Source organism: Oreochromis niloticus, linkage group LG11 (genome assembly GCF_001858045.2).
Source record: "Oreochromis niloticus isolate F11D_XX linkage group LG11, O_niloticus_UMD_NMBU, whole genome shotgun sequence".
Taxonomy (NCBI): Eukaryota; Metazoa; Chordata; class Actinopteri; order Cichliformes; family Cichlidae; genus Oreochromis; species Oreochromis niloticus.
The window spans coordinates 34,073,997-34,097,519 of NC_031976.2; the positions used below are offsets into that span (position 1 = coordinate 34,073,997).

At 37.9% G+C, this 23,523-nt stretch overlaps 2 protein-coding genes and 1 long non-coding RNA gene across 3 annotated transcripts in view; 1 reads left to right on the top strand and 2 right to left on the bottom strand.

The window, feature by feature from the left end:
* plcl2 (phospholipase C like 2) overlaps positions 1-12,231 on the bottom strand; it is a 43,651-nt gene extending 31,420 nt beyond the window's left edge. Inside the window, exon 1 of the mRNA XM_013268411.3 lies at positions 11,761-12,231. Within this exon, the coding sequence (XP_013123865.1) occupies positions 11,761-12,012 (252 nt within the window). The 5' untranslated portion in view covers positions 12,013-12,231. The remainder of the gene's footprint in view (positions 1-11,760) is intronic.
* Positions 1,513-17,652, top strand: LOC102079558 (uncharacterized). Its single transcript, XR_002063797.2, has 5 exons — positions 1,513-2,107; positions 15,577-15,607; positions 16,545-16,655; positions 17,359-17,403; positions 17,511-17,652. It is a non-coding gene; the product is annotated as an uncharacterized LOC102079558 (long non-coding RNA).
* LOC102079741 (cysteine-rich venom protein) lies at positions 17,432-22,653 on the bottom strand. The gene is made up of 10 exons (XM_005472863.4): positions 22,397-22,653; positions 22,208-22,276; positions 22,028-22,092; positions 21,540-21,543; positions 21,107-21,207; positions 20,256-20,346; positions 19,754-19,896; positions 18,025-18,113; positions 17,820-17,902; positions 17,432-17,716 (listed from the first exon to the last, which is right to left on the bottom strand). Exons 2-10 carry the CDS (start codon positions 22,212-22,214, stop codon positions 17,580-17,582), a joined length of 720 nt encoding a protein of 239 aa, XP_005472920.1. The 5' UTR covers positions 22,215-22,276; positions 22,397-22,653; the 3' UTR covers positions 17,432-17,579.
* Positions 22,654-23,523: the final 870 nt, after the last annotated feature.

The window sequence follows — 23,523 nt, forward strand, 5'->3', positions numbered from 1 at the left end:
TGGGTAGGTAAGCCTTCAGAGGGTTCACCGCAATTTTATCTGTGGTAGTATTGGTTGTAGGGGAAAAATTCACAAGGAGCTCCACACGAGGCTCCATAAATATATCATTATATACTCTGTGAGGAATTCTCCAGTCAGTTCCTCCAGCTGTAGAATAACTTCAACACAACCGTTCACATATGCAGAACTGCATGTCAGGTCCAGCATAGCAGCAAGTAAAACTAGCTCGACAAACATGTTGGAAGTGAGTTGACAGGCCGCGCAAAAAAAATAAAATAAATAAATCTTTAAAAGTATTTGATAAATGAAGCTAAAAATTCACAGCAATCATTATATATCCATATTATCATTATCATCACATCATTATATATCCAAACTTTTGACCATAAATTTTGAGGCAAATCTGAGATGGTCAAGCAGAAGAGGAAGCAGGAAATGTGGAGAAGCAAAGCAGAGGAAAGACATGCAGTGAGGCCTGGGATTAATTATGATTTCAGATTGAAAAACTGGCAATTTTGTTTGGCTCTTTACACCCCTTATAGACAAGTCTTGCAGTGCTACAGCTCCAAGTAGACTGTAAAACTGTTAAACCTCAAGAAATTCTTGCATTATTGATGGCAGGTCAACACTGCATTTCATATTTTGGTAAGAACTCCACCAGGCAATATGAAGCAAAACTGTCATGTCAGAGTTCAGCATAAAAAAAAAAAAGACAGACTGAAAAGCAGTGGCACATTCTCAGCATCTGATAAGGCGTCCATGATGAGGCAGCGCGATGCAAGCAAAATTAACACCGTCCGTTAGCTCTCAATTGCATCATATTTCCACCTTCAGGAGTCGTATTACCGCCACAACAGCTGAACTGATTCATCCGTGGACTCTCTTACGGTTGAACAGAAGGCACTGACAAAAACAAAGACCTGACTAACTTTGTTTCATTTCTTCAAGGACTACAAAAGGTTAATATGCAGAATCAATCCAACATATTAATGCACTACCTTTCTATTAATGTTATTGTCATACTAACATCGGTAACATAACTCAAAGTGAAAGTGATCAGAACTCAAGAACAATGTTATTGATAAACACTCCCAGAGAACAGCTGTTAAAGGTCCCTGCAGGCAGGATATTAGTTTGTGATTTTAATCACACAAAGCTTCCCAGTTTATAAAGTCAACATAAACACTAAATGTGATCTAATTACAATAACAGAAGACTCCGTGTAAACAGAGCTGGAGATAATATACACATTAATATCTTCTCACAGTTTATTTTTATGTGAGTATTACATATTTAAATATTTACTGCGTAGAAGTTACAGTTACCCAAAGCTATCCACGTTAAAAGAACTAATGGGACAACAGAAAATAAAGCGTGAAGTCTATAGTAGTGCTGCAAAAACTGTATTCATAATCAATTTATCTGAATTTTTTTTTTCATTATTTCATCATTTGAAATTAAATTAATATATTACAGAGATACAGTGCTTTCACTTGACAAAAGCGGCCCTATTTTCCTGAATTAATGAAACAATTATCTCAAAAATTCCAACAAAACTATTACATTTTATTACTTCATTTTTTTCTGAATAAACAAGACATGTTAAAATCCCAGAAAGCCTCCTATGCCCTGAAACCTTGATTTCATAAGCAATGAGGAGCAAACCCTTAATACATTTAGGGGTAATTCACTCAAAATTCATCCACGTGTCTACGTGATGACCAATGATGTTGGCTCATGAGACAAAGGCACTAGTATATCCCAATGTTTCCAGCGAAAACTATATTTACAAAAAAAAAATCATGTGAGCCATCATTAACAATGAAATCAAGCTTTAAAGTCAACACAAGCTCTTTTAGGATTTTAAGACGTCTTGTTAATTCAGATAGCAAGTGTTTTTTTGTTTTTTTTTAGTGAAAAGCGCACTTTTACGCTTCCATAGAAATTAAGAAGCCAAGTAGCAGCCAGGTGCCGCTAATCAAATACAATCAGTCAAAAGCATGTGTGACCAGGGGTTTTGGCAGTTTGTTGGTCTGGGGCATTCTGGTGTTTTAACACGCTGCCAAAATCTTCCAAGAAGAAGACCTTCCAGCAAATTCACCTCAAGGTCAGAACGTTCTAACTCAAGAGCTCTACGGGCCTCATGCATGCATGTAAAATGTTAAGGTTAATAACAGTTAGAAAAAGACTGAGAGAAAATATGGCTCCTTTGCGAGGGTTGCCAGGAGAAAGTCTTTCTCTCTAAAAAGAACATAGCAGCACAGCTTAGCTTGCCTTCAGGTTGCACGTGAGCAAAGTCCAGACCTCATCTCAACTGAAATGAAGAGAGCTGTGCATTAACAAATGCCCACAAAACTCCTTCAGTTTAGTTCTGCCAAACATGGTTATACAAGCTACTGAACCATGGGGTGTACTTACTTTTCACAGGACTACATATCATCCTGTGAAAACGTGTTTGTGAAAAATATACTTGACTGCATATTATAGTATAAAATAATGCCATCCATTACAAGGGCATAGAAGGACTTCTGCCGTTAATGTGGTAGAAATATATTTGCTGCCAAGTTTTTTGAGCTACCCTTGAAATAACTTGGTGAAGCAAACAACACTTGTGTAAATCAGTGACACCCGACCTGGTAAATTAATAGGCAGTGATTCAGGTAAGTGCTGTTGCAAGTTGCCTTGCATACGTAAACACAACGGCTAGATGTGTGATGCACAGCAGGACGCTCATCAAGAACAGCTGTCAAAAAATCATCAATAAATTATACAATTAGCTGCCAGCGGCACTAGTTCGGACAAATGGATAAGACTCCAGAACGCACACTTCATTATTCAAGTAACTTTAAGAAGAAAAAAAATAAATTCAGTTTGCATTTGAGAATAATCTCTTCTTGGCAGATTCAGGCTAAATGATGATAGGCCAGTCTGTCGTAACACTTCAGATGTACATAGTAGCATGCATAATTAAAGTGACAATGCAACAGCAATGACACCACCACCTGCAACATCATATTTAAAAAGGAAATTGTTTCGCCACCCGCTTTACTTAATCATGCCCTAAACAAGACTTCAGACCTTTTGTCTTTCTTTTTTTTTTTCCTAAACTGCAGAATTTAAGGATTATATCAGTTGGTTTCTTGCTGGGGGACTAATAAGTTTGTTGAGACTCTTTTTCACACTGCATTTCCCTAATTAGTTTTCATACTTATTTAGCTCTGGGTGTTTAAAATAGGACAAGCAGTGACTGTACATTTACACATTCCAGTGTGAGTACTCACATGGAGGAATGTATGGCTGTGCATTCAACAGTAATTATATAGCACAGTTAATTAGAGTGTATAAGGGAAACACCAGTGCTCAAAAGCTATTAATAAACATTGTAAACACTGATGACTGCAGTATGTTACAGCAGGCACAGTAAGAGCATCCTTAGTGTATATCTATCGATATTTGACTCAAGGAAATACTTCCACAACACTGCAAGCCAAGTATTCAGAGAATTTACCAGCTAAGACTGACATTGAATGATGCCTCAGTCTTCAAGTTGTATGAAACCTGATCTTGAAATCTTAAAAGGTGTGCATAATGTAGCATGTGCATTGCATACCAGGAGATGAGAAGAAACAGCAGAGAGTTCTAGTTGATACTGAGCTTATGTCAGCATTAATAAACCAAACAGTAAAAATACAAAATATTTAGCTGTCCTTGAGTCACTGAACTGGACTTCTTCCTCTTGGTGTTTTCTGGAGCATTTTTTATGTAATTATCTGTTAAATAGTGTGTGATAACACCAGTATTATCCAATAAGTTGTGTTTCAGTTTTGTGAAGTGAAATTCTAGTATTTTAATAGTCTGGTACTTAATACTAATTACCTGATATTTGTGTGTGTGCATGACATCTGCACACTTTATGGTAGCGGTCCCCAACCTTTTTTGCACAACAGATCAGTTTATGCCTTTAAGGTGTTGTGGATAAATACAACAAAATAAAACCAGTACCGGTACCAAAAAAGTTAACGAGTTAGCCTTAAAAACGATTTTAAAAAAAAAAATAACGATAAAAACCCTGAAAACCATACATTTCACACCCGAGCCTCAATTCTCGCGGCCCCATACCAAACAACTCGTGGCCCGGGGGTTGGGGACTGCTGCTTTATGGTACCTAAACTTAGCTATTATGTTGAGCTCATGCTCAAATATGTTAACTTTTGCCTCCAAAAACCAACATTGCAGAAACCAAAACTGATGGGTGGCATCACAGTGGCTACATTCATCTTTTATATACAGTCTGTGCTCATCACTATAGGGAGGAAACCCTCTTCAAACGGTCTGCTTTTACACAACAAACCACTGCTAGAAAACATTCAGTGTTCTGCACTGACGTAATGTAAAGTGTTTGTGTAAATGTAGATCTTTAAAAATGGAAAAGCCCCACTGGATGAGTTGCCACTGAAACTAAGTGAACAATCTGATACAGTGATGAAGATCACCATGAAGTAACTTGTTTGGACTCACAGCACGGCTGGTCCGCCATAATTAATGCCATATTGTTTTCCCTTTTAACAGAAGGACATCACAGTTTGTGTTCTTCTCATACCAGAGCTGTGAAAAAAACTGTTGTTTATAAAGCAAAGTAATGGAGTGATTCAACTTAATCGAAAGGATCTGAGGTAAGAAAAGTGTAGCTACGAGATGCACTGCCACCCAAAAGCTTCACAGGTGAACGCTTAAAAAAAAAAAGGAAGGAAAAAAGAATGAAAATGGACTAGTAAAAGTCGTAGCCATATCCCAGTAGATAAACTGGGAGTAGCAGAAATAAAATTTTTGTTTTAAATTTCAAGCTGTCAAAGAAGAGTTGTACTTTAAACTACTGAACGTGCGCATACATCTGTGAACACACAACCTTCCAAACCAGATATTCAGAGTGTTTGAACTACAATCACAAGAACCAGTGCCTAAATGCTTTTGCAGCACTAAAGCACAATAAAGTGAAAAAATGTAGATGAAATGCCCTCAAACATTTTGTTTTGGTGTCATTTAGGGTCTCCTCACTGTTTGTTATATATAAACTACTAGTGTGAATTTTATGTCACAATCGTTTAAAGATGAAACCTACCACCACGTCACTGCGTCCACTTCAATATGTAAACCAGGACAGCTACAGATTACTGGATTTTTTACCTTTTAAAAAAGGTTCAGTGGCTCCATTTTCAAGCTATTTGGGGGTTTTTTTTATAACACAAAGACACATAACTACAAGTATTACATGTAGCTACAAGTAAATACATTTCATCTGAAAGTGTTTCTTTTCTCAAATCCTCTCAAACCTTCAGAGGGTTTGAAACATCACTATAAAAAGAAACTTCATCTTTCATAGAGAGGATGTGGCCACTGGACAATGAAATCACAACAGTAAAAACTGTTTTCAATTATTAAGACAAGCTATAACCTAAAAATAACTCTAATCTCTCCTGCTGTATTATTTTCCACTGCAAGATAGACTTTTTCTGTTTTTCCATTGCATTCAGCTACGGCTAGGTGTTACAGACCAAATTCACATTGATATTTTATGTTTCAGTATTTTCTACAAAAGAGACAATGCGAGATGTCACAAACAAAACTCTGGTAAATATCTAGATAGTATTTAAACAGTTGGTTATTAAACAATTGCTGCAATTTTTAACAAATGTATTAGAACCGATTTGTGGTAGAACAATGGTGGTTTACCCTTCACTGGGTAAACTACCTCGTTTCAGTCTGTTATAGTTTTTTCTTCCCTCCACTCTGGGGCTGTGTGAGCCACAGATCCACTGACCTTACCGAGCCTACCTGGTAGAAAGCCAGCCCCAAGCAGAAAGAAGCACCGACCTTCACAGAAACTGAAGGCATGATCGAGTGTTGACAAGGTCGGCAGCAAAACCAATTTAAGCGGTCTACAAAAAATAAATAATATAGTTTAAGTATACAATATATGTAGAATATTTTCACTGCATCGGCATGAGACTCCACAGGAGTCCACAGGTAAAAACAGGAATTTACTTTGCTAAAAACGAGACATGTTTATGTATAGGTACCTGAATGGGTTAGTTTGTGCTACTGTCTGACTTTGATGACGAAATGTGTTAGTTTAGATTAGAGATGGCACGATACCACTTTTTTGTCCGATACCAATACCGATATCATAAATTTGGATATCTGCCGATACCGATATGAATCCGATATAGTGTGTTTTTTAATCAATAAAACTGTTTTTTTAATATCTTGCTGCTTTTTGTATAAGTTCATACTCAAGTTAAACAAAACAAAACACTAAAGCTATTCTGTTATACCTGTATGCAAAAAATACACTGTACCCAAAATATTTCATAGTTCAGCAATACTGATCAATCTAATAAACTTAAACCTACTCCATCCTCCCTATTCTGGTATTTTAAAGAGTACTTAGGTTGCTTAATATTTCTGCTAACTAATAGGGTTCTAAAACTCCCAGCAAAAAAAAAAAAAATAGGGAACCACCCCCCACCCTCCACCTCATGATGCTTAATCGACGTAATCAACTTTAATTTGATGCAGTGTGAAAAAAAAAAAAAATGCACAGAAATAAATTATTTTTCAAGAATAATTAAATAGATTCAACATCTTTCTTCAACAGAATTGCAGACTGCACAGATGGTATCTTCCCAAAGGAAAAAGACTATAGCTTACTAGGGTATATTAGACTTAATAGTTACTATATACAGTAATGGACTTCTATACATTTTACATCAGATTAAAACTTTGGGTGTAAGATTCGGATAATTATTTATTAAAAGCTAGACATTTTAAATGAGAATAAGAAAGAAAAGTATGTCTTTGTGCCCCCTTTTCCCTGTTAATGCCCTATCGGCCCCCCTGGCTACACTTTGCTAGATCCGCCCCTGCACAGTTACCAGCAGTCAGCTACGTAGAAAAGGATCCTGGTGTAGAAAGTAATATTAAATAAATTCTAACAACAGCTTATCAAGCTTAAACGTGCTGCTGTTGTTCCGCCGCTGGTTTCCTCTTTCTGGCGCGAAGTGGGCGATAAACAAAGAAGAGAGACGGACTCGCGACAGAAAAGCCGATCAGCTGATCATTGATCAGTTTCATGATTGAAGTAGCCGCAGGAGAGGGAGGGAGAGAGAAGAGGCAGTCGCTCCATATATCGGTTGTTAAGCTTAACGTGGGAACGCTTTACAAACATTCAGAGATGAACTTACACACTTGCTTTACTTCTCTCTGGGATAACTTCCTCGGAGATGAAATGCTGGTTTGGTAGTGAGGCTACAAATGCACACAGCCGCTCTATAACGTGAGCGCACTGCTCCGACGTGCTACGGTTATGAGCCGAGTTACGCCATGTCGCAAGTTTTGTGAGGTGCTTTTTTGATATTTAATGGATCGGATTACATTTTTTATTTCCCTCCGATATCCAATCCAGTAATTTACGTCAGTATCGGACCGATACCGATACGTAATATCGGATCGGTCCATCTCTAGTTTAGATTAACCAATAAATTCATTGATGCATCAGGTTTTGTCAAAATTATGTAAAATAAGGTCCTACCATTTAGCTTTGTATCTCTCAACTCTTATCCATTTAAAAAAAAAAAAAAAAAACTACTACTGTCTTTCTAGAGCAACACACTGCAAAATTGCACCATTAGCAGGACTGTCATCTGTCTTACTTTCCACCTGAACTGTTTGCAACTTCTCATCACAGTGTAAGGGGTGCTGCAGCCCTGATTAGTAACAGGGAGCTGGATTTTTCATTTTTATTTTTATTACAACGTTCAGATATATTCTGTGGCTCCACACAGAATTTTGTTGGTCAAATAAACTTAACAAAGGTTGCCGACTCCTGGTCTAGTCAACTAATCCATCACAGACCTTACGGGGGTTCCACAAACCCTCTCAGGTTCTATGGAGGTCCTGGCACATCAAAGTTTTCTGTCACTGGGATGATGAGCGGCAGGCTGAGCGTAGATTTGGGGTGGAGTATAGCATTATTCAGCAACCACCAAATTAAAAGCTCTACAAATGGTGTAATTTTGTCACCTAAGGACTTTGGCTTAACTCAGTATGTAATTTAGGAAGAAAGGCCCCAACCATGCAGCATTAGATGTGCACTGGCTTGTAACTCTTAACCACACACATGTATACACACCCACACTAATTATGTGAAACAGAAACCTTTCTAGAAGTCAAGTTGTTAAGCACAGAGGTACTACAAGCTGTTACTATGACACCGTGGTGGGTGATGTCCCAACCACATCCTCCCATCGCTTCAGAGAAAGAGTTTAACAAGAAGTGATGGTGTGAAACAAGCTGTCTCGTAAACGCTGGCCTACTCCTTCACCGCCAACATCTCAGTGCATTACTTGATCAGTCATACCTATCAGGAACAAAAACAAATACCTGCAAGAAAGGATTTCCTTGTAGTCAAGGGCACAGCTTGCTGCATTCTTGATTTACTGGATGTATTCCTCAGGATGTTCAGAGGGAGTTTAGTCATCACACAAGTGGAACAGTGAATGATTAGCATGTTGCACTTTTATTTTCCATTCACAGCCACATTTACGTATGCAACTTGATTTTTTTTTTAATAATTTCAGCTTTAAAAAGGGAAAATTTGGAAGATGAATTCCACTTAGTTAGCTTTATTGTTAGTGGGGGTTTTCTCTTTACTTTTTTTTTTTATCCATTGCTGATTAATAATTTCACTTCCTGTATGAACACAAATCTTTTTACCCAACCGACTTCTCTTAATTGTGGCCTACTGTGACATATTTTTTGTCTCCAACTTGTCGTAAGTCGTCTCTGCTGTGACTCACTAGATATTTATCCATCTACGTGCTGTGTTGCTAAGGAAATGCCACAAAACCATTTCAAACTGACCTGAGGTACATTTCACATATTTCGTTATGCTTTGTCATGACGGCTACTGTTGTACAATCTGATATGGCGGTTACTGAATTTAGGTCATTGAGCATTTAAGAAGGATTTCTCATCTGCATGGATAGCCTGGCACTGCACCATCATGTGGAAATCTCTAGACCAGTTAACTAAAATTGGACAGTTGCATGAAGAGCATCGATCTCTGCATCTTCTTTAATAAAATTTTTTCAGTTCAATCAAAAATATCTTAAAGAAGTCAGAAATCTTCACATTTCTTATATTTAAATAAACGTGTCTGAATTCAGAGCATTTCTTAACAGAGCATGTGTTAAGACATGCCCTCACCCTCAGATGTCTCGGGAACTAAGATGGACTCTTGCATAGTGAGAGATTACTTGGAATTTTACAGGTGAAAATCTCGATATTATCCCCATCAATCTTCAGGTAACATCAAAGCTCAGCAGCTACAATTTGCCAAGAATTTGCTGCCTTGCTGAACCGGTTGGCAAAAATGTGAGCACCTGAACCCTGCCCTGCATCCAGAGCAGAAGAACTTTGCTCAGGTATAACATCACAGATCTAAAACTGGGTGCTCATTTTGTGTTAATGCACAATTAGGACACAGACTTCACTCAAAAGCATGCTGCTCTCTGATAGGTGCCTCTGAATAAATTCCTCACACGGCTCATGCATTTTAAATCTGGCAGGCCCCTGAGGAAATAAAATCCCTGGTCTAACAGCTAATTTACTGACCTCTAGAAGCCAAACGTAAACACATTTTTTAATTAAAAAGGCATACATTTCTGAGATCTTTTGGGAGCCATTTTGAGTCTCTGCTAGGTTAACGTTTACCAGGCAGACAGTACAAATTATGTGAAGAACAGAGTAGTGAGCAGTTTGTTCAGTCTAGACAGCATCTCCTGTGCAGTCTTGTGACTCACATTGTGACAACAACAGTAGCAGTGGGAAAATTTACATTACTGAGCTGCTGACATTAGCTAAAGAAAATGTCTCGGGGCTTTCGACATAATGTGCAATGTGAGGAAGTGTCATCATCTTTGATACCCTTAAGCAATATTCCCAACATCTACACCCATGAGATGACTAAACCAAAAGACAAAGCTTTAGACTGAGAGCCAAAGTCAAAATGCGCACCAGCAGATTAGACCTCTGTATGTGTCAAATGTTTAGTATTTGCATACCTCGCAGAAGCATGCAGACTAGTGCATTTCAGCAGCCATATTAGTATTCAGAATGAGCACCTGGAACATGTTAAGACTTAAATGTCTTGCTCGCAGACTCTCGCTGACCACATGGCTTTCTCTCAGCTGCATTTCCTTGTGTTACCTTCTATAATATTAATACTATGATAACAGTTACCTTAAATTGCTGCATAGATGCTGGATTTTTCTGGCAAAAAATGCGCCGTGACGTTTCTTTTCTTTTGGGGGGGGGCATAATGAATTTGATTTATGGTGCATAAGTTGCAGATCATTTCTAATCAGACAAATCAGTGATTGCTTTACAAATGAATTTACAGATAAAATGTGAGAAGTGGTTGAAAATGCAAAACCAGCCTTCTCAAGCCGCTCTTTGCACAGCTTGAGAAGGTTGGCTTCGGCATTTTCTGCTCTACAACTCCTTCCAGTTGGAAACGGTTGCAGCGCTGGTAGTTGGAAGTGGACCAGAGGTGCGCAAGGAGACAACTATAAAAAACAGAATGAAGAAATTCAGATCGGGTATGGCTTTTGTTTTCTACGAGTGGAAGTGCAGAACTTTTTGATTACAACAAGCCATGCGCACAATGCAGGAATGTTCTTCTTGTCAGGCGCTGCTTGACATGCATCCTGACTTTGACAGGAGGAAAACATGGGAGGAGCTGACTGTTTTATGATTCGTAATGTTAAAGCAGTCACACACAAAAGACCTCTCTGATTGACAGCCTCAGCAGACTGAGCTATACTGTGGGGGCAAAAAGATTTGTTTATATTTTGGAAAATGAGGTACAGTGAATTAACTATCAACTTTTTTGCTGTTGTTGCTGTTTACCACCAGATGTACTGAAAAATATAACAGGATTAGTAATTAGTGATTTTCAGGTAAGTTTTGAAGTGCTTTGGTGCAAGCCCAAATTCACTAGCTGCCAAGCTGAGGCATGTTTGGTTAAAGTAAGTTCAAGATAATTCACTGTTATAAAGACATGTTTTTAACCTCAACCAATGAAAGATGCTCCCAAAGTCAATAAGTGACACTGAGTAACTACTATGATTACGATAATCTGTCTAATCTGCCACAATCAGACAGCACTAGGGAAACATTAAACATTTTTAGTCGTGCATAACATTTTATTACGAGCACCAGCTACTATCATTACCCTTCCACTCTCTCATCCCCACTTTACCTCAGTCAGCTTTCATTTACGTGTATTTGTTGTTCTCCAATTTAATCTCTGTTATTGCACACATTAGTTTTCCCTCCTAAATTAGCACAGACAGCATATTACTTTGAACCACATGCTTCACCTAAACGTCTGTTTCTTCTCTTCTGGTAACTGTATAGTGGCTCTTCAGGCACAAGTGCTTTAGTAGCCAGAATTTCTTGACATTCAAGCTAAAGTCAACAATACACTCTGCTATAGACATATTTAAAGTACAGGACGTGCTTCCTATTACTGGCCCCTATTGTGTGAAAATGTCACAGCAATCATGGTGCACAAAACCAAAGATGTACACAGAAGAGATTGCACAGTAACTTCCAACATCCTGTGTCCAGCGTAGATGTGCACACACTGGCTCACCAGAATGAATGGTATAACACAGAGGCTTGAACTTCAGTGTTTACCTTGATAATGCTGCTCCTGCGTGGTATTTCAGATTTGGTGTCCAGACCGGCAGAGGTGTTGGCGTTGTCCACCCCGGTTTGACTGCCAGGTGCGACGAGGGATCCCGAGCCGACCATATTTTCAGATATCCCACAGTCTCCATTCAAGACCGACACTTCGCAATGCGTCTTACCAGCTGCCTTGTCGCTGGGCACGGCAGTATCCTCGGGATTCAATGGAGGCAGGCTGCCGTCCTCTCCAAACTCCGCCATAGGCACTTCGAGCACACACACACGCTCCCTTCTCTCTCACACACACACAAGCTGACGAGCTGCTGGGTAACAAAGCCGTATGTTTCAGCCGTACTCCCAATTTCCTGCCTGGCCTATTGCCTCGATGTAACATTTACACCAAATCACGCCGTATCATCTCTCGGTGCAGATAGCTGACAGGTTCCTACAGAGAGAGGGGTTTTCTCCGTGCATTGTGCTCTGTGGAGAGAAACCACAGCGATTAGCATAATTAGGCAGCATGACAGTAGTAACAGCAGTAACGTGAACAGTGGCAGCTTTTGTACAGAAGGCGTTCAGCAGTGCGCTGAAAGCGGATGTTAACTTGCAATCACTACAGACTGTCATCACAAATGCAGCAAATACAGCCGTTTTTTTCCTATGTATGTGCATGCTTTCTTGTGCATTTCTGCACAAGTTCGCACACACAGCGACTCCATTACGGTCCATTTAACTGTAATAACAATAATAACAACCCACCCACACCAGCGTACCGGTGGTCGTTAAGGTAAATAACGTTAACAGAAACTTATCAGGTCAATTAACATCTCCACTAAAGTCACGATTAGCTTCATGTGACGCTCGTCGGTTTCGTGTACTTGCCTTTTAAAGCGCCTGGTCCCACATTATCCATGAATGACCCGTCTTCTTTGAGCACAGCACCCTTTGGTGTCTTTCACTACTGTGTGCCGAGCCGAGCTTAGCTTAGCTACAGCTAACTCCACTCGCCTGCTAGCTGTTTGAAGTTAGTTTTCCCAGCCAACTAAAACTCTAGGGGAAGGAAAGAAATGAAGAAATGCTTCCCCTGATTTTTTTCAGGTCAGACTCCAGCGGTTCTTAAGGTTTTTTTTTAAAGAAAAATGAGAAAAGAAACGAAAACGTTGATTTCCCGTTAAATCACGCGCATACTTCTTCAGTAGTCTCCATGGAACAAAGTTGTGTATGTCTCGTGAACGCGCAGCAGGAGAAACAGGCTGAGCTGTCAATCAAACCCAAAGACAAGGGCTGCCAAACGTGCGGCCCGCGGGCCTGTACCGGTCCGCCACAGGGGCCCGTTTGGTCCACTTGATGGTTTGGCAAATTGTAAAATTTGCAGAATAAACCTTAATTACTCCTGTTAATCAATAAAATGTACCACCGGTCCTTTTGTGGTGGTGCTGAAACTGAAAGATACAGAACGTATTTATAGATCTAGTCCAGTGATTTAATTCATAAAGATGTCAAATATTTTTTTTAAATGTTTTATTACTTTACACTGTGATCTGTAAAATACAATGTACATGTACAGCCAACGAAATCAGTTATTTATCTCAAAAGAGCTCACCTGCTCATCATTAGTGTTATAAATTACTCTCAGGAAATAAGAAAAATGATTGAGTAAGAAGTAATACCCTTTGTTGTAAAGTTATAAAAATGTGGTAAAGGTTTTTAATGGTTTTTAGGGTTTTTAAAAATTTGAGCAAAATTTTTAAAAGCCTTACCTGTGGCTGAGCTGAATAGTTCTCAAAGTTTTACTTCATGTCCAGAAGAGAATATTTGGACGTGTAATAAAATTTACTTATTAAATTATTAAATATAAACTATTACACAATGCTTTTACTGATCTTACTCACTTAAGCTGAAATTAGCTTGCCCTTTGACTAAAATAAGTTAGAAATCCCTGCTGTAAACTACCAGGAAATATTAGACACACACACACACATTAATTACTTTCACTTTCCTACATAGCAAACAAGCCTGCGTGCCACACACTGTAAAATACCCACATGCCTTTCACATTACTCTCACATAGTTTAAGTGTTTTCTTGCTGACTTATGTCACATAAGTCAAAACAAAGGTACATGCAAAAAGGCCACAAAACCAACAGCACCACAAAGTCACCAAGAACAATTCCAAGTTTGTATAAACCTTTGAGCTATAAATGGATATAAAGAATTAGAATTTCTATAAAACCCAAGACGTTACCTATCTGTCTGAGGTAAAATAAAGGTTACACTGTATCGTATTCCAAGGAGACACGACATACCATGCATGCAGTGTAAACCAACCCAAATCCTCTTTTTATGGTAACATTTGGAAGTTTGGAACACATCTTTTATCATCGTTTCAGCCACAATAATCATTATGTTGAATAATTTATGTCTTCCATGGAATGTGGATGATATAGTGCATTTGTGTTTTCTTCTTCGTCACATGGAATTAAGACAATGTATACTGGTTTTCCTTGCTTTCACAAAAACTCCCTTGCAAGTGAAAGTAGCTGATTATTGTAATAGCACAACTGCCACCTTCATTGGGCAAGTGTTTCGTGTTATGTCACACCTGGGGAACTATGTGCTAGATTAGGTCCAACCACCTGGGAAGGGGCTCAGTGTGAATTGTAGAAGCGTTTCAGGGTCAAATTCATTTTTAATGCTTACACCTGCTGTGTCGCTTATGTCATGTCAGAGCAATGAGAAAATGCAATTTTGATAATGTGGTTTAACAGTTAGGGCTCATTTTCACTTATCAGGTGAGAAAATAAACCCTGTAGTTATACTGTTCCAGTCGCCATTCATTCTACCTACAAAATTTAACAAGGATAATATAAAAAACCTAGACAGCACGGTGGTTAGCACTGTTGCCACACAGCAAGAAGATCCTGAGTTCAATTCCACCATCAGGACGGGGTCTTTCTGTGTGGAGTTTGCATGTTCTCCCCGTGTTTGCGTGGGTTCCCTCCGGGTACTCCGGCTTCCTCCCACGGTCCAAAGATACGCAGCTTGTGGGGATAGGTTAATTGGATAATCGAAATTGTCACTAGGTGTGAATGTGCGAGTGAATGTGAGTGTGAATGGTTGTCTGTCCCTGTGTGTTGGCCCTGCGACAGACTGGCGACCTGTCCAGGGTGTACCCCGCCTCTCGCCCTATGACAGCTGGGATAGGCTCCAGCGCCCCCCCGCGACCCTGAAAAGGATAAGCGGAAGCGAATGGATGGATGGAATATAAAAAACCCACCAAAAAACATAAATAAGACTTGCTGGTGTAGTTCTGCTTTCTTTTACTTTAATTTTATTATATATTTCTGTATCGTACTATCTTCTTTTCAAGGATCATCTGTGAATAATGCATAAAAAGAAAGTAAACAACACGAAACAAAAAAAAAGTCAACAGGAGCACGAAGAAAGTGCATACAAAAGATTCTTGGCCAAATGTCATTAATCTCACAGTTTTATTCATTGGTTTCACATACAGGAAGTCCTTGAAGATACAGGAAATAGATGGATAACCAAAATATAGTTAAGCTGCTTTTAGGAAGAGCAAAGACAATGTTCCATGGAAAGCCTTTCTTCCACAGGGAATGCTGTTTTCTAACAGTCACTTGGCAGGGTTGACTCTACACTTACTTTTGAAAGTAAACAGATTAATGCTTTGAAATATAAACTGCTTTCTCTGCATGACTGTAGGACATGTTCTGAATGATTAATGTTGTTGTTCATCTGAGTCGTATTTATGATGAATCAAAAACAGCTCCCATTTTGTCTAATTCCCTTTTATTATTACAGACGGTGCTCGCAAGATGTACTAATCTCAAAGGTGAAGTAACGGCTCTTACTAAATAACAGGCCCATTGCACTGTTGCATCAAATTTCTTGTGAAAATATTCTCACACAGTAACTACACTACCAAAGAAGGTAATCAGGTTTTAGGAAGGGTGATCAAGCGATTTAAAATATTAGTCATGCATATTCAACACAAACCTTATATGTAATTCGTAGAGCCTAAATTCATAGCCTCCTTTACAAAAAGACACGCAGAGTGAGTGATGAGGCTTAACGGTATTTTACATGGTTTAGTAGGCTTTGTTCATAGTCCACTGCCTCAGATGAAAGCAGGCAAAGCGAGTGTTGTGAAATACAAAAGCAGGAGGTGGGGTGAGTTGTACAACAGAGACATCTGCTGACTCATAATGGTACAATGTCTTTTTTTGTGCAGCGCAAAGTTTGTTCTGACTTTATCCTGTGACCATTCGCGTTTGCATTACAAAACACAAATAACAGTAATAAAAACAAAAAGTCTACCCATGCACCCTAACTGCCAGTGCATTTGTGCTCTTTCTCAGCATTCCCATATACATTGTTATATTTTAAATATAAAAGAGCATTTTCCTTTTTCAACGTAGTCTTTTTGCACAAGTGTGTAAAACAGTTTAGTTGTTGGTGATTTTCCTTTGGCTCTGGTTCGGCTTAAAGCTTTTTTGGTGGTGCCTCCAAACAGTTCTCTGTGATACCATGTTAGGTGCTACCGTTGTCCCCTTGACAAGAGCTACTATTTGTAGTTAACTTTTTGTTTTCAACCATTTTGCTCTTTAGTATAAGAACTAATACAGTCGGGCGCATTCACTATTTTTTAATTAATATTTATTCATACATTTAGAAATGGGCTGTCATTTTTTTTCTTGCTGATCCATCAAAGCTTTATCTTTCTTGCATCAGTTTAGAATCACCAGTTAATTCAACATTTACGTCTTTAGACTGTGTGGAAGGGAAAGCAGTACCCAGAGAAAACCCACCAAGCACCGGGAGGACAAAGACCCCCAAGAAAGTTCAAATCCACATAATACCTCTTTATCAATGTTCTGCCAGTATGTATGTAGTAAAAATTTAATTTAACAGAAATAAGCAACAGTAAAACTTTCAAATCTAAGAATACAATTAATGTTTTACATTTTTTTAATAGAATGTAGACTTTGCTCTTAAAAACTTCAACCCCTCCACTCGATGTTGATTTATACCTGTCGGTACTGAAATAGATTTTTACTGTACCCTTATTTCTGAGTGTGTGTTCAATATTTCATTTCGTTTTTTTGCTTTATTGATTGTTTGTTTTAGGTCATCACTAGTTAATGAGAAAAATGTCATTTTTGCATCTTTTTTACAGTGCTTCTTGATATTGCAGAGCCATCTTTAACCATGGGAAATTCTCTGCTGGCTTTCACGACATTTTACAATAACAACGAATGTGAAGGCAATTAATGCATATTAATGTAAACTCAATAAATATGTGTATGTAAATATAATAAAGCTCATGATGACCATTACATACAGGATCAATTTACTGAAGATTGTTCATATTCAGTCATTTAATGACAGTTGAACTTCAGCATATTCAGAATATGCTATTTTTAATGTACTAATACTTAATGTATGAGTATGTGCTGAGTCAATATTTAAATGCACCATCTGGTGCTGCCAGCATCAGTGGATTAACAATAACACTTTATTTGATGTTTGTTCCGACAAAATACTGCAATTCATTATGACTGTCTGTCCACAATCTGCAATCAGCAGGTTGAATGAAATCTACGACGACCAAACTGTCTTTGATTAAAGGTGAAGTGTTTAAAAAAATGTCTTCAGACAATGGTACAGATTTTTCTTTATTTTTTTCCATGTTCTCTTTCATATGTCATTGGTATCTTTTCTTGTGTCACAAACAGAGAACCAACAAAGAACATGTGAACAGTACTGGGCTGAAGCCCAAGTTTGCAGACTCAACAGTTTAGCCTTCAGCCTATTGGAATGATCTCGGTGGTGCATGTGCACGAAGCAGGGCACCAAGCCTTCACCAGCTCATTACTGCATCCAGTGGTGTTTTTCAAGATTGGACAGTTGATGTAATGGTCTATGTAAGGACAGGGGTTGTCTATAAATAAAATAAGTCAATGATTAACTCATTGTCTTCATTATCAACAACACATTTTACCAGCCCAGTAATTAAACACCACGTTTGTAATACATTTACTTACTGCAGAGTTTGTCCACACAGTTGTTAGGACAGGATTCACATGGGGGTCCAGCTGTGTAAGGCACCCATCGCCTGAAGTTTCCTCTGTTAAATAAAAAGTGTGCTCAGTTTTTGCTCCACCCTCAAACTTCAATTTATTACCTTCACTGATAAGATTGCTAAATAAAGCCACTGTAGGCTTTACGGGTGTGAAAGGTGTCACCTACGCGCGATAATAATGGCAGCCATAGTAATAGATGTTGTCAGGGCACAGCGTTGCTCCACAGCCAACTTTGTATGAGCTGTTCCATATGACCTGACGAGAAAAACTAAAAGCCGTTGGTTTTAGAGATACTCCAGTGTGGAAACATTGAAATAGCTACTGATTGCTCAAATATGAACATAACTCATTTATGTTTGTCCTGTTTTAAGATTGCTAATTCTTGACTGCCTGGAAAAATTTGGGCACTACACTCTGCAAGTTAATTTGTATTTAAAGCACTACATTTGTTTTAGTTAAAAGAGACAAATTTATCTTCCTAAAAACACAGTGCCTGTTTACAGTGATTAAACAACTGCTTTTTGAAATATAAAAATTTCATTTTTCTAAATAGGTTTGGATTCTCTTTTTGAAAGCAGCAAGGGCCACTCATCCTGAACATACAATTCACCATAAAATGAATATTTAGTAAAGAGAAAGACACAGAGTCCTTCATCATGACATCAAAAGCATCCTACAGCAACAGAAAGCAACATACTTTTATTCAACAACGATAAACTAGAAGGAATATTTGTACTTAATCATTTGGACTTCTGTTATCACTGTCTCCACTTTCTACTTAATTCTTACTTTTTCTGTGTATTTTGTATAATCTTCACAGAATACTTTATTAGGAATGCCTGTGAGCCAGTGTTTTTATGTAGCGCTTTGATCAGCCAATCATTAGCCGTAGTTCAGTGCATCATTTCTAAACGGGCTGACCTTTGGGATTTTCATCATAACTGTCTGTAGTTTACTCGGAGTGGTGCAAAAATGTTTCTTGCAGCATGATAAACAGCAAACGTGTCAGATAGACTTTATTAATGTGTTGACCTTAGTGGGTGATTCACAATATAAATGTCTATCTGACAAAGCAGCAGATATTACTATAGTATTACCGCATAATATTGTCAGTCTAGACCAAAAGCATTAAACAGCTACCAAGAACTGAGGCTACTTGAGAACAAAAGGCATCCCTGGTGTTAAAATGCTCTGTGATCTACTTTCAGGAATAACTTTGCTTAGATAAGCTTATATTAGCTTATATTCATGTGGAAACTCTTCAGTTTATTTCAGTTCAAGAATAATATGTTCACTCAGCTGGAGTTGTGTTGTTTGGCCACCTGATCAGTGCAAGCCCAAGATTCATGCTCTTTTGGGTTCTGTGTTTTACTCCTTAGGTATCATGTATCCACTTTGTTATTGTGTGAATGTTTTGCTGAGTAAAGATCTGTAAGACTTCAGCAAGACAGTAATAAATTGAGAAAACAACAACTCCAAAGATGCTGAAAGCTGTATCAAATGAAAGAAGTCGTTTTCTTTGTCATTTGATCCACAGTTAACCATTAAAGTCTCAATCAGTAATTCATTGCCAAAAAAGCTCTAATCGAAAATGTTGTGTTTACAGAACCGTCTGATGAATAAAAACATGTAGAATTAATTTGCATATATGAGTTTTAATTTGTAACACATTTGCTACATCATCCATTCTTTTTTTTGATTTTATTCCTTTCGATTTACTATGCAACTTATTTCAGTTTTTTGGAGGGAAATGAATCACACTGATGGTGTGTCTCAAAAATGCACAAAAAGTCATGTAAACAACTTATAACCCTGGCTTTAAAGGGTTAATAAAAAGAAGCAGCTATCAAACAGGTAAAAGAAAGCAGAAACCTCGCTGTATAAGCTGTTGTTACCTGTGTATAGTGACCAATAGATTTTCCGTTGGTGGATCCAATGGGGTAATTGTAGCGCTCTACCTCACTATGCCACGCACCGATGACATCAGTCCACGACTTAAGAGAAGATGAATAGAACAGATTCTCCCCCAAGTGATATCCTTTTTGACAGTGGGAAACATGGCAGCACTGATTATTTATTAGGATCTACAAATGTAGACTTTTGTTTTCATGTCACAGTAGATTAAATTATTTAGATAAAATGGGGTTCATTAAAAGCCTATAGATGATTATCTCCTCGCAGATAATATATTCTACTCTGTGTAATTTGTTATTAAAAGAAGGTATTAAGACTGAAGATAAGATAAAGTTCACTGTGATTCTGACCATCAATCACAGGTTTGTTCAGTTCAGAGGGAACCTTTAAATTGAGACAGATTCAGATTTGGAGATGTGGTGCAAGGTAAAAAAAAAAAAAAGAAGGAATGAAACAGAAGGAATAAAGGGTGGAGAAATATACCATTGAGCAGGCGGGTGCTGGGTGCTCCATGAGCCAGAATACACTGGTCAACCCAAGCCTGAGCACTGGCTGCTACCTCATCGCTATAGCTCTATAAAAGAAAAAGAATAAAAACATTACATTTTGAACATACACCCACAATCCCTAAGGAAAAAAAAATCATTCTCTGGTTAGATTTGTGCTGAAAAGGAGCCCATTTATGCCTGGAAAAATGGGTGAAATAAGAATGCAAAGTTAGAAAATACATCCTATTCTAATGCTTCAAATATGAAATGGCTTTAACTGAAGTGCCCTTGCTATTTGACACAAGCCAGTTTGCTATTCTACCAAAGGTTCCAACACAAACGTGCAATTTTTCTTTTTACTTCTCTGCTGAAGCCTCACACCACTGCACACAGCTTGTTTGGCAAGGACATGAAACAGTGTTATTCTCCTGCTTTCAGAACCTCTGGCTTGATTTCCTACACTGAATACACTTCAATAAAAGAAACATTAATCACATGTGATTAATATATAAATCATATATATTAAATCTATCCATGAAATAAAATGGTGTAATGTATTTGAATATGTCACACAGCTTCAATACATTTGCATACAATCTGAGTCGCTTGAATAAGAACTGGATAAAAACTGGAAGTTAGGATTGAGTCACCTCCTTATCATTAAACTATACAGTCTGGATTTTGCAAAGGCTCTTATGATTTACAGGACTGTGGGTGAGGTGCAGTAAACCTCTCCCACTTTATCATTTTTATCCCCTCCTACGAAGGAGGGAAAACAAATGCTGAGGATTGTGAGTAAACACTTGTGGAGCCACATTCACTGTTAGAGTTGAAAGCACGACTGACCATTATCAGCATGTCAGATGCCGAAGGCTGAACCGCTCTCCTGAACGCATTGTGCACGTCTACGATCTCAGCCTGAACCGTTGCATTTTGTGGGCAAAAGTCTGCATGAGCGCGCGCACGCACACACACACACACACACACACACACACACACACACACACACACACACAGACATTAAAAATCAATGTGTAACACTGGATTACAGACATAATAAGGAGTGGTATTTACTCCCGTGGTTTAATATCCATGATATGACTCACAAACATATCCTGGTTTAATTGCTCTAAAATGACTTGACATAAGAAAAGAATACACAGAGAGAACTGGGCCAAATGCATAAATCTTACGGGGAGACTTACTGGCACAGTTTCAGATGATGATGAAAATAAAATACTTTTGCAAACATGCCTAATGCATTTTCCACAGTGCTTACCTGGCTGTGGACACACCATGGAAGGTAGCATTTGAAAATGAAAGGAAAATTCAAGTTAATTTCTCATAAATGAAACAGAATACAAATGCTAATTCTACTTGTTGTAGCGATTCTAATGCTGTTATTTGTTTTGGTTTTTTTTGGGTTTTTTTACCAACTTCATTCACTGCTGTGCTGGGAAAGTTCATAAACAATTAACACTGCAAAACCTTTGATGTGTCCCAATGGTCCCCAAAAATGTGGATAATAGTGGAGAATTGCATACTTGTGCATCATTTGTCTTGCATGAAAAACTTAATTCAACAATACCAAGTGAATGAAAATAAAGAATATTTTAGTTTAAACTCTACTGAGGACTCACAAAACAAATAAAGAGGTTTTAAACGCTAATATATAGACTTTTCAGCCCATGCAAAATTCTTGCAGTATATGATAACATATGCCACATTATTGTGTAGTAGAGAAGAAAACTTTGCACTTCTACTCACCAAAACACATGCTGAGTGCACCTGATGCACTGCCACGATGCAAATGAGGAATGCTAGCATTTTCTCTGAGAACGATTAAACAAAAGTCATTTTTTCTTTTGCATGATGTTTTTAAACATTGTTGCATTTCATAGAATTTAGATCTAATTTTTTTTTATTTTGGTGTAGTTTTTAGCTTACCATCCATCCATGAAATAGTTTTAAATAAATACTGAACTGCTGTCAAGACAAAATTCTTCTGAAACAAATCTGTGTTAAAAAAAAATAAAAACAAAAAACCCCAAAATATATAAATATGTATATTTTTTTCCATTGCCTTTGTTGTATAATATATAAGAAAAACTATAAAAATGCTTAGATCTTACATACCTGCTCCAGGTCTTCAGGACGATGAGGTGAGTTGGCGCTTTCCTCTGCCTCCTTATATAGATCCATGTCAAGTGCTCAGTATAGTCAAAAACAGAACACATCCCCCTCCAGGAGTATCGAGGGAAAACACTGGATATTGGACAAAGACATTCTGTCTCATTGCACTAAAGGGGCCCTTTCTTCAAAAGAGTGCACCTGACCGCGAGTAAACAGGGAATTGTTAAGCCCGAGGGTTTAGTGACTACCTGATGTATTGACCTGTGTTTACACAGCATAGAATGGAAAGGTTTCTGAGGTCAAAGCAAATAAGGAATACTGATACTGATGGATTAGAAGATAAAGTTGTATGCTTTTATATAAAAACGGATTAAAGCTGTACTGCTTGGGTAGGCTAAAGAGGTGCCCATAACTTGCATTTGCACAAAATGCAACACATTAAAAGATTAATTGACAACAGCATGAAGGAATGGGGATCAGCAGATCTTTAAGGCAAATTCAGTTGAACAATTCACAGTGATATTATTTTAACCTTAATCATTTTAAAGATCAGATCAGTTTGTCAAACACAAAAAGCAATTGAAAATGCAGAAAATCACAACATGCAAAATCCTTTAATCATGTTTTTTTTCTCCTAATATTTTTCTGGGGATGAAATCAAGAATTTTTTTGCAGTTTGTCTGCAGATAAAATGTTGGAAATGAGTAGCTTACACCGTTGCTTAAACTGTTAGGAACTATACATAGGCAAAGTAGAAATGGTATCTTGGAGCAACATTTCTTCTATTCAGAGCATAGCACAATCTTTTTTGTCAGTTCTCTGTCACACTGGTTACTTTTATCACTGAAATCGGGAGCACTTTTCAAAATGAGCTGTAATGCGTAAGAGAAAATAGGCTTTTTTATACAACTGGGTAAAACTAAGTGGCTGTTGCATGGGTAGAAGACAAACCTATCAAATTCAAGGTCCTGTATGGTAGAACAAGTGGCCTTTTGACTTTAATATCATCATAAATTTTTACAATGTTAGCATCCTAAGGGGATTAATTACGACTCACAGTTGATTTTATTTCAGTCTTTAGCAACATGTCGTTATTAAAGTCAATAGCCTTTCCAAGGTGCACCCTGGAC